Here is a 17,821-nt window from a genome sequence, read left to right on the forward strand (position 1 = left end):
ATCTGTCCAAGTCATCTCTTCCAAAACGGCTGGCTCCCGGGCTTAGCGAAGCACACCGTTGGATTCCGCAGGTCCGTCGCACGCCATTTTGACCATTCACGTCTTCGTGGGACTTTAGTTATCCGAGATATTAATTGAAAACTAAATTTTCCCTACGTTTCCCCTGCTTTTTCCACTTTCTTTCTTGGGTTTTCCCTATTAGAGGGATTTGGCTACGTGACAAATTGTTTTTTCTCGAGTATCTACTGAACGGCGCCGAGTTGAAATTCGAGACGCGTATTCTCGGATTCCAAAAAATTCTCCGAATCCATTAATACCGTTCTCATCTTCGTACGACTTAAACTGGCCGAGATATTGATTTAAAACTGCTGAAACGTTATTTTCTGCGCTCATTTTTCCGAGTGGCAGTAATAAACTATCGGCGACACACACTTTAGCCGCTTATATAAATATACAGATGCTGTATTTATGTTACAAAATGATAAATATTAAATAAAAATAAACTTTTTATGTTACATAACCGAATTTTCCTCCCCAACCAATAAAACAAATTTATGAAAAAAAGTACAGGTTTTTACTCTTCTTTATTAACATCTTCTGTATGATCATATTTTAAAAATATATACAGCGCTAAATACTGTAATTTTTAACACAAAGTTTACAAACAAATATTCGTAAAAAAAATATTAATTTGAATAGACATGTATTTGAGCAGGTTTGAACATTATTGATATGATATCATTTTGCAGTACAATTTTTTTTTTTCGATTTATAAACTTTTATGTTTCTGGAATTTTCAAATCAATTACTCATAAACTACTTAATATATTTTTCAGCACCAAGAGCTTTAAAAAATTCTAAATCGGAAAGAAACAAGAAAATTAAGAAAAACATTTACGTGGGATTCTATTTTTTCGTTTTGTGCAAGATGAAATCATTTCTCTTTTATAATATATACACATAATTTAGTACATTTATTAGATTACATATAAAATTAAATTCATTAAAAACATGCTAGAATTTATTTTTCCATATAATATTTTCTATGTCCATTAATTATAATTTGAAAACTTCGAATACAGAGAAAGTACACATTATACATATTTAAAAGGAATGCAATAATGCACTTGTATAATCCCTAGCACTGAATAAATAGACTCAATTAATACTGCATTACGTACCAACACACCAAAGAAAAAATAACGGGGAAAAACAACTGGTTTTTACCTGCAGAAAGTCTTCATACACTAAGTAAATTCAGCTTGCAGTAATCATTTGTCATAAACAGCCAAATGAAATTAACTTCCCAATTCAACAATCGTAATGTAACAGATTTCAGACCAATAATTTTAATTTAATGATGAATTTTAACTTTAAAAGATATTTTATTATTCTGTTAATTTTCATGAAATAAAATTCTGTCATCATTTTTATTATTGTAAACTTATAATTATCTTACAATGGCGCAGGGGGGAGATTCGGATTTTCAGATTATATGGTTTGAATTAATTGGGATAATTAAATGGCTGTTGTACTTATGTAAGTACATTTTATCTGCATTAATTTTGTAATAATTCAAACTTTAATTGATGGATTCAGTTTGATATCTAACAAGTTTGAAAAAAAAAATATTTAGAAATGACTATTAATGTTTTTTTTAACTGAAAGTAATACGTAATGAGACAAATACAAATTTTGCCAATTTTTTCAATATTGTCTAAACTGATGTTAATATTTATTGCTACAATATAAAAAATGAAGACGTTTATAAAGATAGATTTTAAAATTTTAGGGCAAATGTTAAGATATTTCGTTTAAGCATTCAATTTCTGATGCCCACTTTAGATTATTTCATTCATTTTACAAATTATAATCAATTTATGAAATTTTCTCACAATAATCTAAATGCATAAAGTAAAAGACAAAATGATAGTTTAGTTTAAGATGTTTTATAAGTATTTCTTAAATCTAAAGTATGTTTCTAATTCTCTATAATAAATTTCATGGCAATGAAGGCTAAGGAAAAAAATTTGCCATTGAATGGGGAACATTTTATCCTTTTATATAATGTGTAATCATTAACTTGAGCTAATGTAAATTCACAGTTTTAAAACTGATTATTAAAACTTTTCTGTATTCATTATATTGTAATTTTTATCATTTCACGATGGTTGTGGATTTAAGAAAAACAGTAATAATTCTAACTTAGAGACAAATTACAATCATTAAAGCATAAATTTCCTTTCAGAATATTTACACAGGTTATCAAAATTAAGGAAAATGAGGGAAAAAAATATTCACTACGTTAATGCTACAACCAATGCACAATTCTGTAATTATATATGTTAATTCGACACAACTGAACACAAAATTGCACTTCTGCGCATACATTAGCGCTGGAAATATGCAAATTCGGCGACTGACAATGTGGTGCACAATGGACGCATGTTGGAAAAGGTTTGTAGTGTTATTTAAAGTGAATGTGGTTTCTGAGCGTGATCAGTATTCAGTAGTTATGGCTCAAAAGCATCATTTAAGCAAAGGTCAAAAGTGGTGAATAATTGATAGAATCGAGGGATGTCAAACACAAATGGAGGTCACCCAAGATTTGATTATTCCTCAAAGTGCCATACCAAGAGCCGCTTTTTAAGCATTTGATCAGTTGATAAACAGCCTGGTCAATGGCAACCCAAGAGCAATAAATGCATCAGAAGACAGTTTTCTGTCATTGTCGGGTCGAAGAAACTGCAAAGCGACTACAAAAGATTTGGTTTTAGACCTTTTGGCTGCCGCCAGAGCTCGAATTAGCCATTCTACTGCTGCACTGAAAAATTCCACATATAGTTTGAAGTGATTCTAGACATGTTTTGATCTGGAGAGAGGAAGAAACACACAACTTGCCTCTCCTTGTCCGTGAAATTTCCCGTTTCCGCGACCAAAGTTTAATGGTTTGGGAAGGAAATCATGACAAATGACTGCACTGAGCTGCATATCTTTCAAGGAGATTCTGTAACAGCTCGGAGATATGTAGACGAGGTATTGGAACCCCAAATTAGACTGTTTAGGGGTGCTGTTGGCCCAGAGTTTTGCTAATGGATGACAATGCTTGGTCTCATACAGCATATGTTGTGTTAGAATATTTGCAAACAAAAGATACTCCTCGAATGGATTAGCCACCTTAATCACCCGACTTCACTCCAATTCAGCATGTGTGGGATGTCAGCATGTGTGGGATTAAGGCACCGAATTTGAGAGCACCAATTTCTTCCCTGGAACCTCCAGAACTGAAAAATACATTTTTAGAAGAGTAGTGTGCAACTGCACAAGACTTGATCAACACTTTGGTAAAGTCTATGAAATCAAGATCTAAGGCATGCATATCTGTGAAGTGACCATACACCACATTAAAAAAATTTTTTTTTCCGGAAGAGGTAACTTAATTTTTCCATCATTTCCCAATTTCCACATTTTGCAAATAATCAACTGTGAAACATTGTGATTTATGTTAACTAATGCTTTTGTATTAATTTCTATTAATAATTTTACATTAAGCATCAACTGGTTTTTATTTCTGTCATTATCCTTTAATTTTGATTACCAACGTAAAATTTTTCCTCTCTGTTGGAAGATTTTCACTTATTTCCTCCAACTTAGCAAAGATTTATACAATACTGCTACACATATGTATGTGTGTGTTTATGATCTACTTAAACAGTGAATTTTTCTTTCAAAAGGGAAAATAATTATAAATCATCACATCATTTGTCATAAACAACCAAATGAAATTAATTTACTATGAAGTACCGATTCAACATTTATAATAAGAAAGATTTCAGATCAATAAAAAGTCTTTTACCATTTTAATATTTAAATCACATTGAAAATAATTTTACTTGCAAACGCAATAAATAAAAGGAAACTTAAAAAATAAAATTAATACATGTTAACTTTTTTATACACAACTATAGTTTTCAGAGTGCATCTGAATAAATTAATGATAATAATAATTATTTATTTTTATAATTTTTAAAATTAATTTTTCATTATCCCATATCTGTTTTTTCTGCCCCCTTTTGAAAATGGAACAGGCAAATTATAAAAGTATATTATTATGGAAATAATTATGCACTGAATTTTAACACTCATTTTTTCATTTTTGTGGGTTTATTAAAAACTGTTTAACATCTTTCACATATCTAAAAAAAGTAAATTTGCTCAGGCTTCTTGTCTTGTGGCAGTTACATACTGACCTTATTTTTTAACAGAATACTGAAGTTATTCTCTCGATAATTATTTACAAAAATCTTTAATAGTAATTTTTTTTGTGATGTAGAAAATTAAAGTAGATCAATTATACAAACTTTTAAAATACCTAATTAACACATCCATGTACATAAAGTCTTATCTATCATTACTAAAACACATCAGACTAGACCAATACAATAAAAATGTAGCAATGAATCCAATTATTACATGCTATATAGTGTACATCACAGTAAAAACAGCAATGTTATAATGCGACACACACAAAGAGATACAATTTTACAATATCTACATGACAGGAATAAATGGAATTCAATACATTATTTAACAAAATTGACTGGCCAGATCACATATATAAAAACACATTTAACTCAGAGAAAAATTACTAAATTCATTAAAGCATTAACTTTAATTTTGAATTCAGGCTTATCACTGGCTAAATGACTATAAAACTGTAAAACACTTGTTACTTGGTCTTGAGTTTAGCTCTTGGTGACTAAATAAACTGGTAGTATGAAATTTCCCTATGTATATAATGCAAATATGATGAGTTTTCTTCATGAAAGCATTCCTTTTTCTTAAATAATTTGCAATAAACAATCAATCAATAAGCCAAAATTTAATCATATACTAATGTTGATTTAAAATATATATATTTCAAGAATCTAATAGGGTACTACAGAGTGTCCCAAATAAAAATTAGCGTAAACTTTAGGGCAACGCTGCTTTTATTATAACATATAACATTGCTACAAAAACACAGTGTCTCTAACTGTATCAGCATAAATCAGATTAGCGTACTTTTCGGTTGGGTTTTGTTTACGACAGACAAACTGTACTCTTTTGTTAGTCAAGAAAATCTACATCACCTATTTCCTTTTACTCCTTTTATTAATTTCAACACAAAATAAAAACCTTTTAATAATTTCAAAATTTTATTTTAAAGTTAAAATTTGTAAAATTAAATTGTGTTTAAACATTAAAACATTTTATCATTATATTCCTTATTTTGCTGAAAACGTCTTTCGTTAACATTGTTCCATAAGATATTAAAATGACTTTTAAGTATTCTGTTTTTACTAAGAAATAACTTTTATTTTATTTTATTATATAAATTTAGATTCTTTTTTTGTTAAAAATTATATTATCATATATCATAAAGTTTGACTTGCATGGAAAATATTATGGCACCACTTAAGAATTTAAGTTTATTATCCTTAAATTAGTGAATTAGAGTTTATTAATTTCATATCAGTAGTACATATCTCTAATGGATGAATGAGAAGCATTACAAATGAACTTTAAAATGAGGTAAATTTCAGTGCTGCAGAAATCTGATTTGACAGGTTAGAATGCCAAGAGCATTTTTTTTTTTAATATAAAATTAGAATAAATCTTTTGCCAAATGCCATATACCTATCCTTGCCTTCTAAAAGTATGGGATATTAATCAATATATTTATATAATTTTTAATGAAGTTTAAGTCACATTTAAACTTTCTTTTTCAAAAATATTACATTTAACTCCTGTTTATCCACGAGTGAATTATCTGTGCCCAACAGACATTTTCAGGCTGAACTTAACATTTAACTTCTGATTATCCATTTGTCCCTTCTCATCCATCTCCATATCATCCTAGAAACTATATTCGGACTAGAACATGGGGAAGGCCCCCCCCAAAAAACTTACATTTTGAGAAGACATAGACAGTTTTCTGATAAGCTGAATCTTAAGAGTTGGAATAAAGATCAATTCACAGCTAGGGGGGGAAGGTTTTGTTTTACTGCTGAAGACATAACAGCATTTTTCTTTGTTGAAATTTAATATATCTGGTATTCAAGAATTTAATCAGTAGAATACACAGAAGTAAATGAGAATAAAAATTAACAAAAAAAAAAAAAAAAAAAAACTGAAAGCTTCTAGATTTTATGTTATGCCCAAAGGGGTGTTTTTTCATTTACACACACATACACGTTTTGACAGCATTTGTGCTAACACCCTTTTGGACTAAAAATATTTAAAAACAGCATATCTTTAGAGTTTTGGATAGACAGTCTTGTGTGCTAGAGGTAAAATTTTTTATTCCATACAGTGTGCTTTGAAATCATTGAGTTTTTAAATAAAAAAATCATTAAATTTTTATAAATTTGATAGATGATAAAACAAATTTGAAATTCAAAATTTGGCCTTTCAGCTGCCCATATTGGATGGGTGATTACATTATTAAAGATTTCATGGCTCTAGATACCTTTTTTTTCTTACAATGCAAGAGACATACAAACATCCATGCAGATTCTTCATTATATAATTTCTTTAAATATAATACAGGGTGATAATATTTGGTGGTAACAATTAGAAAAGTGATTTAACGCTTTTAATGATTAAATGCAAAATGCTGTTTCGAGACTAATAGTCCCTCTGGGCTAACGTCCCTTGTGATAAAAAAAAAAAAAAAAAAAAAAAAAAAGTCCGTAACATTAAGTAAAAACTGTAAGATCACATCTGACCAAGGTATTCTTAATTCATTAACTTAGAAAAAAGATGGTAGAAGCATTGCTGAGCGAAAGTGAAGCAGAAAAGAGAAGCCATTTATAGTGGGGCACCTGAATGTATAGATAAGCTGTTTGAATTTAATTAATTTAATAAATTGGATTTGAATTAAAATATCATACTTTATGCAGCATTTGCCCTACTATCTGATAGAATGTCAGTATGGCTGCAGAAGAAAAAGATATAACAGACATTTCTGCAGTAGAAGAATAAAATATCTGTAAAAAAATTATTATTATTTTAATTAAATCCTCTTTTAAACAATAGACTGTATGTTGTTCATTTAACAGATTCAATTTTTTTACAAGCGTGTAATACTACTTTTTCCAGGGTTCGATCCCCGGGGTGGGCAAGGTTGATTCAGCCTTTCATCCCTTGAATGGGTCAATAGAATGAGTACCAAGTTCACTTGGGGTCTAAACACCAGGCTGCGAAAGCTGACTAATTTGTACAGGGCATATGCTTGTGCACCTCGGGACCGATGGTCAGGAAAGCAGATATCGGGGCACTGCAGGCCATGGTCCGCTAGGGCTGTTGTGCCACTGAGTTTAGTTTAGTACTATTTTTAGATTATCCAGTTATCCATGCATATCTATACTTTAATCAGCATGGATAATCAGAATTTTGTGTAGTTCAAAATAATTAGAGACTACAGTCTTCAAAAGATGTTTGTAGTGTCTTTAACTCTAGTGTTTTTCTTTATTAGCTTATAATGTCTTTTGTTGGTATTACGATTTAATAATCACATGTTCCTCATAGTATAATAAACAATAATTAATTTGACATACTTATAAAATTTCCATTCAAATTTAATTTTACTAGTTTCTAAAATTATATTTCAAATAATATAACTTTTAGATGCATTATGAGAATGATATTTTTACATTCAAATTTATATTGCTACTTGTTTTATTATCATAGAAGAATTTTTTCCTCAACTGAAAAATGATGCTGCCATGACTGCAGGGCTTTTTAAATTAAAAGGCTTTGATTTGATCCGTCTTTAATAGGAAAGGTATCTACAAAAACATAGTCATATGATTGGTTCCATGATTACGCAATATTAACTTCAGAACTAACCTAAGACAGAAAGTTTTAAAAAGGCCAAGCAAATTTTAATTATTTACAAATTATTATTTATTGCATTAACAAAATGTGTCTTACATCAGTTGATAAAAGAAAAGATTTGGTTTAGTAATTAGGTTACGAAAGAGCACACTAAGGCTATCTGACTAAGAGGACAGATGCCTTTGTGAAGATATTTCTGAGAGAAATTGGCTCATATACAAATTAGACATGGGGAAAACCCCAAAAATGTCTATGCAGCCAATCTGTTCACTGTGATTAACTCTGGAAGCCTGAACTGAGCTTCCAGAGTTCAGCGACTTTTTCCACTTGGCCACTGATGGGCCTGATAAGAGAAATGATGAAAAACATAAGTTTTTTTTTTTTTTTTTTTTTTGTTGTTGTTGTTTTCAATGACTTTCAATACATTATTTGAATGTAATTGCTGATCAACACTAGATCAATAATTGGAGTGTTCAAGGTGACAGTGTGCTTCATTTTGAACTTCCCAAGTTTCATAACCTGATCCTTTTTTGATTTTTTTCCACAGTAGATTTATCAGAGACACTGTGTGCAATCCATATTCCACAAAGACTGCTTCATACAGTTTGTTGTAACAAAAGCGTCAGCACCATTATGCATGTTACTGCGCAAAAAGATACCTTCGTAAGAGAGTCCTAACATAAAATATGCCCACATTCTTGTGAAAATTCATTTCTAATTTGCAAAAAGCAGTAGGGTTAGCGTTATGCTGAGGCATGATTATGCAAGTAGGGTTTTAATCTGCTGCTTTGATTAGCAAGCAAAACATGTTTCACATGCAAAGTAGTAGAGGCCTGGCACAAAAGTTGCTTTTTAAAACTTAGAAACTGGTTTATAAAAAGGTGCAGGTACTGAAGTTTCCATTTAGAATAGTGGCCAGGGTACAGTAATGAAGGCATCCTGCATAAGAAGTTTACAGCAAATTCTATAACTGTTACAAATCTAAGAACATATATCCCCAGAAACTTATGATTACCCTTAGCATGTTTACAACACCAGTAAGTCAGCACAGTGCTGATTTATCAATTCTGTAAACATAGAATATTTGATGCACTAAACTTTACTATTTCCTTTTGATGTCTAGTATTATTAACTCTCTGAATGGTCCAGCTTTTGTAATCTGCTCATGAAGACCTGGATTTAAACAGCTTTTATTAGCTATATTTGCATAAAGTTCTTGCAAATAATTTTCCCCTTTAGCCTCTGTTTTCATAAGCTTCCAGTCATTATGATATGTATTTTATTAAAGAAAGTAAGAAAGCAAAATATTTTACATTATAAGCTAATATATATACCAAGTGACAAAAAAATCTCATGACTGGATATTATTATTATGAGTTTTTACATTACCTATATGGAAAAAAAACTCAATAAAAAAGTGCTTTCCATAGCCAATTGAATAAGCAGAATAAAACACACTCCAAATGTAATATTAACATAATTACCCAAGATACCATTTTCACTAAATTTACTAGAGGTAGTTTACAAATGTTGCCAAGACAGCTATGAATGTAAATTTTTATAAGACAGGTTATGCATGTAAATTTTCAAATGTACTGAAAGACTGAGGACAATTATAAAATAACTAAGCATGTTACTTTTTTAAATGCAAATTTGTAAAAGATGCCTTTTATGATAATAGAGAAGATATATCAAATATAATATCAAATATTAATAGAGATATTAAGGAAGTAAGTATGGGTTTGAAATATTCATTGCTCACCAGTGACTGAGCAGCAAGACCCCTGAACACTGGTACTTTGACCTAGGACTAATCCATTCCCCCATCCCCCCGGATATGAGCCTTAGAAAACCCTTCACAAAGGCATCCCTTAGAAAGTCCTTCACAAAGGCATCCATTCTCACTGACAAATAGCCCTCCAGTTGCTTTCCCTTAATCAATTAATAACTGAAATTCTCATCTGTAGAAACATTATATTAGAAAATAAGTAAAATAAAACAAAAATATCTGCTGAAATTAAACTTTATACAGGTCCATGGACTGAAAATGAATTTTTAAGTCTAAAATTTTGACTATTTTCAAAGTCATTTCAAGTCAGATTCATATAATATGTCAACTTTGAAAAAAATATTTAATGAAACAAAAGGAAAACTTATTAGTTGGTACTTTCTTTTGTAATGGGCCCATATAAAAATTTAATTAATTTTTATTAAAAATATTTATATAATCACATTTTTAAAACTATGAAGTCTTATTTCAATCATTTCTCAAACTAGAACAACAGGTTTATGACAGTTTTCAAAAACAAAAATTTAGTTAAGAATTTTTTTTAAAACATACTGTTAAGAAATGTACAGGCACAGTAAGATGGCTTTCCCGCAAAGCAGTTTTAGAGTTGCCATAAAATGGCAAAGGAAGGCAAGGTTGCCACATTTGGCGGTATTCCATGGACTGGTGGAGAACCTTCTGGAACGAATTCTTACCGGTTTAGCCCAGAATGTTCTCGAACACAAGCCAAAAGTTATATAAACCCTGCTGGTCCGCAGTCAGTTAGTATTGGGAGTAAATGCTTCGTCGAGAGGGCGAGTGAGAGTGCGAGATAGTTAGTATCGAATTGGTGTCTCGTCTAGCGAGTCAAACGAGTTGACAGCCGGGCAGCGAGTCCCGAGTGGGTCGTCGAGTGCACGGAAGGAGTCTGTTAGTGTATCGCAGTTAGTGCATTGTTGAGAGAGCGTATTGAGCTCCGGAAACAGTGGCGGCTCGTGGCTAAAATTAGTGGGGGTGCTGTTCCAGAAAAATTTAACCTTTGTTTTAAATTGTGTAAAAGAAATATAAAAAGAAAATTTATTTTGAAACTTCATGAAATCTTACAAGAAAAAATTAAAACATTTCTTAATTACTTTAACCCAAACTGTTACAGTTCAATCTTTGCCTATTCATTTAAAAATGAAATCCATTCTTTTTGTTTTAATTTGTGCGAAAATATCAATAATTTTCTCCTTGATCTCTGGATGAAAACCGAGGAAATTTTTCTTTATTGAAAGCCATGCAAGCGCATTTAGTCTTTCCGAATTCATAGTGCGTCTTAGAAAATTTTTCATTCTTTTCAATGTTGAAAAGCAGCGTTCTGCCTCTGATGTAGTCATGGGAACTCTCAACAGAATTTTTATCAGTTTCGTAATTTCATTTAGAACATCATATAGATTGTTTTCAAAGATACATTTCAGTAGCTCAATTAATTTTTAGTATTTATGGATATCAGACCTATAACAGAATACTTTTAGTTCAGTTTCAAGCTTTTCTTTGCCAATCATTGGATATACTTCAGTGGTCAGTACTATTTCTTCTGTAGAACATTCATTCCTAAAACTAAGCATTTCTTGTTAAACAATTTAGCAGCTGCTAAGTGTTTAGTGGAAGAATATATGTGCATTATATCAATACATAGTATAAAGTCACATATTTCCTTAGCTTCTGCCATCAGTGTCTTTGAAAAATTCTCACAGTTCTTTCAGTTTCTTATATCTCAAATAGCAGCTTTGAAATTTGTTATATATTCATTAACTTTAAACTCACTAATTTCTCTGGATTGCATTTAGTTGTATATTATTTCAACATGAGGCATCTGATAAAAAAGCTCTAACCAGAACTTGAAATTTTCATCATTTAGATATTTTAAAATTCCTGTTGCTTTTGCAATAGTTTGATCTGCATTTAATGTTGAGTGAATTTCAGTAAGGCAATTTTTTAAAAGTTGCAAATTTTCATGAATTCTGTTAATACCACACGCGCGGAGTAAAAAGAAATCATGTTTTCAACAACATGCCAGAATTTCGGCACTGCAAAAGCGACAGTACTCTTCTCTCTACCCGGCTCGCGTGCTATTTTCTGTGTGCGCGTGCGCAGAACTTCCAAACACCACGTCGCTGGAACTGTGAAGCGCGCAGTTCCAAACAAAGACTTTTGTACCTTTTTCACAAAGTGGGGGATGGCTACTGACATTAAGTTTAAGGATTATGTATTGTAAAGAAAGAATTCGACTAAAGGGCACACTATATTAAATATTAAAAATAATAATAAGTGGAAATAGGGGGTGCTGCAGTTCCGCAGTGCTTATTACGAGCCGCCACTGTCCAGGAACGACTGAACCGAAGAGTCGGGAGCCGTGCTCACATGTCGTCGAGTGCATCGCGAGTTGTAGTGTGGAGAGTCTTGAGAATACGTGGAGTTCCGAGAACGACCAAGCAGAGTTGGGAGCTGTACTCCAGAAAGCAAAGTCGGGTGCTTTGCAGGAAGTTGTCTTCACCATTATTGACTGACAGTGTGAAGGCTGTGTCGCTGAATGTGTCAGCGTGTTTACAACAGTTCGACGACTAAAGTGATTTTGGAGCTGTCCTGAGAAGGTTGGTAAATAAAGTGTGTTTCAATACTTCATCAAGTGTCGGCATTATTCACTCCAAATTTACAAACCCCATACGAACGTGAAGGAAGAAAATAACGTAATAATACTATATAATGCTACTTTCTTGGGTACCACATAAATTGTACTTGAAACCAAAGTTTATCTGTGCTGTCCCTATCAATTAACTAATCATGAATTGCATATCTCTAAGGCACAACGGAATCAGAAATTTGGAAATTTCAAAAATGTTATCAATGATGCAGTAAACAATGGATTATTTTAAGATACGGTGAATATGAAATATGACTACACATTTGAAGTAATGTAGTATATTACTGTATTTAGTAAAAGGAAATGATGAATGAAACATTAAATTTTAATCATTGCTTAGCACAGTGCGGAGCAATCGAGACTGACAAGCGTTGGAAGTGCTGGAGACGAGACGCATTCCAGACAAACGGATATTTTGAGATGGAATGGAAGTGGACAGACAATCCACAGATCCATCAAGATGTTTGTCCATAGTATCCAAAAGGGCAGATGGGGCTTTGAATGTAATTTCGAAGACTGTGTATTAGCCATCGCTATATGATCCCTATAGGATCGGATTGTTGGATTTGCTTTCACCATGAGATTACCAGTTGAACAATTAACTCTTTATCTTCTATTTCATTTATTTAATATTAGTAAAAATAAATCAGTAATTATGCTTTAAATGTGCTCTACCATTTTTTTGAAAGTAAATACTACAAACTAACTATTTCAATAAAAAATAAGAGTGCTTGAACTTATACTATCCGCCAATGCAGCAATGAACTGCAGTGGGACTGATTACATGTCAGAAGGCATAAGAATGAACATATATTATTTTAATGTACTATTGTTGTTATCAACCATGGGAAAGTGCAGAAAATGACAGTTTACAATCAGAAAGGATTGTACAAGGGGGGGGGGAGCAGAAGGAATCTTCTGAAGGAATTCACAGTAGTATTGAATACAGTAACATCAGATACGGAAACGTCCAAAACTGGAAGCAAACTGGTAATAAAAAGAATCTAGATTTGTACTATTATGTATTGTATTTGAGTTCTGAAAACTTCACTGTCCAATATCATTATTTCATTGTCCTAGACACAATACTATCATCACATGATGAAACCAAATACATAGCTATATTTCTGACTTAATGTATAGACTGCTCTTAAATTTCCATTCCAAGAGTACAGTTAGTTATATAAATGATGAATTCTCTTCAGCAATTTTAATTAGTGGCCCTTATTTTCCTTTCTTTTATGAGAGCAAAATCATACCGTGTTAGAGAATTTATAATATATTGAAAAAATATTTTTACAAACATTTATCTTAAATTTATTTAGATTTGAATGGAAGGGAATTTAAAAAATTGCAGTTGTATTATGAATTTTTATTCAATAACTAAGCAAAATTCCTAAAATGAATTTAACTTTTATAACTTTTACAAGAGTTAAGGCTTCCAGTATTAAAAGTGGTTAATAAAATTGATTGACAAAATTATACTGGAAATATAAAAAAACACATTGTGAAAATGATTTTAAATGGAAGAGCATAAAATAATCCAACAAAACTGTGCATAAATATAGCATTCCATATTTCTGAAATTCTCACTTGAATATGCAATTTAGGGGTAGGATACTTGAATCCTTGAATTTTCAAATCTTAAGAAATGAAAACTATTTGCGATTCGAAAGCTTGAACATCTGTGAATTTTTCATTACAGGAATCCTAACTTAAACATATTTACCATTTACTTTTACTCAAAAACTTACACTTTTATTTTAAGACCCCTCCCCCTTATTGACACTCAGTAGTAGAATTTATTTAAAAAGAAGAGGGGAGAAAATGTAAATGTTATAATTTCAATCATGTTTATAGCTTATGAATATTATTCTGAGCTGACTTTTACATTTTACACCAATATGATCTTGAGATGCTGTTTCAGTAAGCTATCTAGTAAAATCTGATGGAACTTTCAAGCTGAGCTTTCTCAAAAGTTCTTCAAATTGTTTTATGAAATCTCTACAGCAGGGGCTCCCAACATGGTCAGTACTGACAGACTAGGGTTCGATGATAATTTAAAGAGGCTCAATGATGATCCAAGATGTCGGCAGTATAATATATATATAACATTCATATATTATGGAGGAAAAAAAAAAAACAAACTTTTACTGGCGGAGGGTTATGTACTCCTAAAAACATGCATGCGTATGGATATCACTTATCATTAACAAATTATATATATATATATATTATATAAAGTCACAGCATGTAGTAAAAAAGTTATATAAAATACATATAAGGTAAAAATACACAAAAATTATTTCATGTATTTTTTAAATAATAATACTTATTCAAATACATAAATTTTTTATGCAGTAAGTGCAAAAACTGTTCACAATAAAATTATTGATACCTAGTAGAAGCAAACTTTATCAAATCAAATGAATTACTTACTACAGAAAAAAAGTAGATTTTTGAGTATTACTGAACAAGGTTATTTAAGAGTTAAGCAATTTTATGCCAATTATTAAAAATGTTGCTTCTATACACCAAGCCCAGCTATCACATTAATTAAAATTGAACTTATTCATATTCTTAGTCTAATTATCTTTGATTTATTTATGTGCAATTATTTGTATTATGATTATGCTGTATGTAATATATAAAATAGAGAAAATGTTAAGCAATGAAAAAAACAATTGTTTTAAAAGTGGTCGATGCAAGAAAAACTGTTGGAAAACCCTGATCTAGAAGTTTAGGATATATATTAAGGCATCTAAATGATTCCATACCTACTACATGAATCACTCACAATATATACCACAGATGTTCATATCTGAGTTATTAATCAAAATCATTTGTCTAACAATGTTTAGAAAAATCAACCTTACGATTCAAGAGCTTTTATTATGTATTTCTTTTTAAAAACTTCATCTGTGTTTTCTTAGTAACATAGGTGTATTCTTAAAAACATCATTCTTAAAAAAAATTTTTTGCTTTTGTTTTGTTAAATGCAAATTTCATATTTGCTTTAAAAATTTTAATATCAATTTAAAAAATATTATTATTATTACCATTTGAAAGATCTGAGAACTTTTCTGCTACCAAAAGAAAAAAAAAGGCTTAAAATATTTAACACTTATATAATATTGGGGGGGGGAGGGAAAAAACCCCACAGTCACTGGAGGTGGTTATGTACTCCTAAAAATATACCCAAGTATGGATATCACTTATAATTAACAAATTATAAAAATTTCACAGTCCAGAAAACATAATAAAGGAACTATAAATAAATACAATACTTAAAATTCTTATCACTGCTCATGTGGCATTAAAGGAAAAAGAAAAGCATTTCACTTTAAACATTTTCTATTATTACAGCTAAAACATTTTTAAGGGAATTGTTCCATCAGAGAGAATAATAAAATATGAGTATTCTTTATACAAAATACTTCTTAAATGCACTCTTTAGTTAAGAAAGGGAAATGAATTTTCTATTTTTTTTCTTTTTACAAAAGTTAATTCGAAGAGCCAAGCTTATACGAGCCATTCAAAAATTAAGAGCCGAAAGTAACATGAATAAAGAATAATTTACATTATTTTCAACATCTGAAATTTGGAACAATTCTCACTTTTTTATTGTTGAAAATTTTCAAAACAGAAACTATGCAAAGTTGAGCATTTATTACGAATGGATATGTATAAATTAGGCTCATTCAAACTTTTATTTAAATAAATAATGAAGAGTTATATTCTTATATTTCTAAAACTGTAATTATGGCTATAGTTCATCTACTTCTGAATATGTAGGAAAGTCAACCAATTCAATTTTTTCAATAGTTTTGTAGGATGGATAGAGACCATTCTTTTTAGTCCTACGATTAATACCTTTCGAAAAACCATCCCAGTGATTTCCAGCTATGCCTACGATATCACCTTTTACTAGTGAAATTTCTTGAGAAGTTCTTGCAGTGTGATTATAAAATGCTACTTGATTGTGATCATTTTGACCACCAAAATAGAATATATCATCCAAAGAACGGAAATAGGTTGAAGGATCTGAATGGTAATTTTGCATTATCTCATATGCCAGACGACAAACCTGAAAAATAATTATTAATCAGATTATCACTAGCATGAAAGAAATGAAGATCATACTATACAACGTATTACTATGATGGATCATCAGGATATTCAATAAATTATTAATTACAAATTTGAATTTATTAATTTTTTGCATTAAAAAAAGGATTAAAAAATAACATTAATAAAAATAATAATATTCGCAAGAGAGAATTTTTTTAATCAAATTTATTATTTTTGAGAGAATATTTGTTTTAAATACATTTACAAGTCATTAATCTAATTAAGAAGAAGGATAAGGAAGAGAATTTTAATGCTCATTTAGTGCAATGCACTGTTTCATCCATTTTAAGCTGTACCTCTTAATTTCAACCTCATTGACTGGGACGGGGAAACTGATTCAAAGCAAATAAAGTAATTGCAGAAGAGTGCTAAAATATAATTATTATATATTTTTAGTAAATGAACTTGAATTTTTAGAAAATGAATGATTTTTTTACATCTATTCAAATTATTAATAAAAAAGTTCCTTTTAAATAATTAACATTAATACTGAAAAAATTGCGATTCTAAGTTGCATCTTGTTTTTAGTGATATATACTAGTATATGTATGGGGGAAAGTGTACTTTAAAACTGAAGAAATGCAATAAATTTTTCTGTGACTACCAATTTTAACTACATAGTGATCTAACACTAATATTCTTTTTTCATAAATTCCTTAAATAAATGCATAAAAAACTAATGTATAGTTTTTATGTATCCATACATATATTTTATATACTTTATGCATTCGAATAAAAGTATCATAACTACATAAACTATATACATACAAAAACTTATTGCAGAAGCTTCTGTTCTATACTTGTTATAAAGGAAAACTGCTAATTTTTTTTTTGGTATTTACATATATCAGTGCAATTATCTTATTAGTACCCACCCAATATCTAGATTGTGTGAAACTCTGTCAGTTATGTGTATAACAATTCTGCAGTTTAGCAACATTGCCATTTTTGCATGCATTCTCCTTGTTGTATTCTAAATTCCAAGTGTATAGACAATCATGAATATATTTTTTTTTTTCTTAAATTCAATTTTGAAAGGGCATGTATGGGACTTGATTACAACAGAACAAATTGTGGCAATATTTATGCATGAATACATAATTTTGCCACAAATCATTAAGCATAACAATTGGTAGGAGCCTTTTTTCAAAGCAATTGGCATGAAATTCTTACCAGAACAAAAAGTCACTTGTTTATTGATCAATTTTTGGGATTATCTAATTAAAATACAACATATGTATATAATTAAGATGTGTATTTGTAATAAAGAGGTTTTTCTTTAAGATAAATTATGCGTCATCATTCTTTTTTCTTCTTTAAAAATTTCTGAACTATGGCAAGGTGGTTATTTGAGC

The 17,821-nt window shown here is 30.3% G+C and overlaps 1 protein-coding gene across 1 annotated transcript in view; it reads right to left on the reverse strand.

The window, feature by feature from the left end:
- Positions 1 to 565: 565 nt before the first annotated feature.
- The window catches only part of FucT6 (alpha-(1,6)-fucosyltransferase 8), a 75,346-nt gene continuing 58,090 nt past the window's right edge, over positions 566 to 17,821 (reverse strand). Inside the window, exon 10 of the mRNA XM_035371504.2 lies at positions 566 to 16,422. Within this exon, the coding sequence (XP_035227395.1) occupies positions 16,102 to 16,422 (321 nt within the window). The 3' untranslated portion in view covers positions 566 to 16,101. The remainder of the gene's footprint in view (positions 16,423 to 17,821) is intronic.

The sequence above is a fragment of the Stegodyphus dumicola genome, chromosome 2 (assembly GCF_044657685.1).
Source record: "Stegodyphus dumicola isolate Sdum_Otavi_A_Nest chromosome 2, ASM4465768v1".
In the NCBI taxonomy this organism is placed as follows: domain Eukaryota; kingdom Metazoa; phylum Arthropoda; class Arachnida; order Araneae; family Eresidae; genus Stegodyphus; species Stegodyphus dumicola.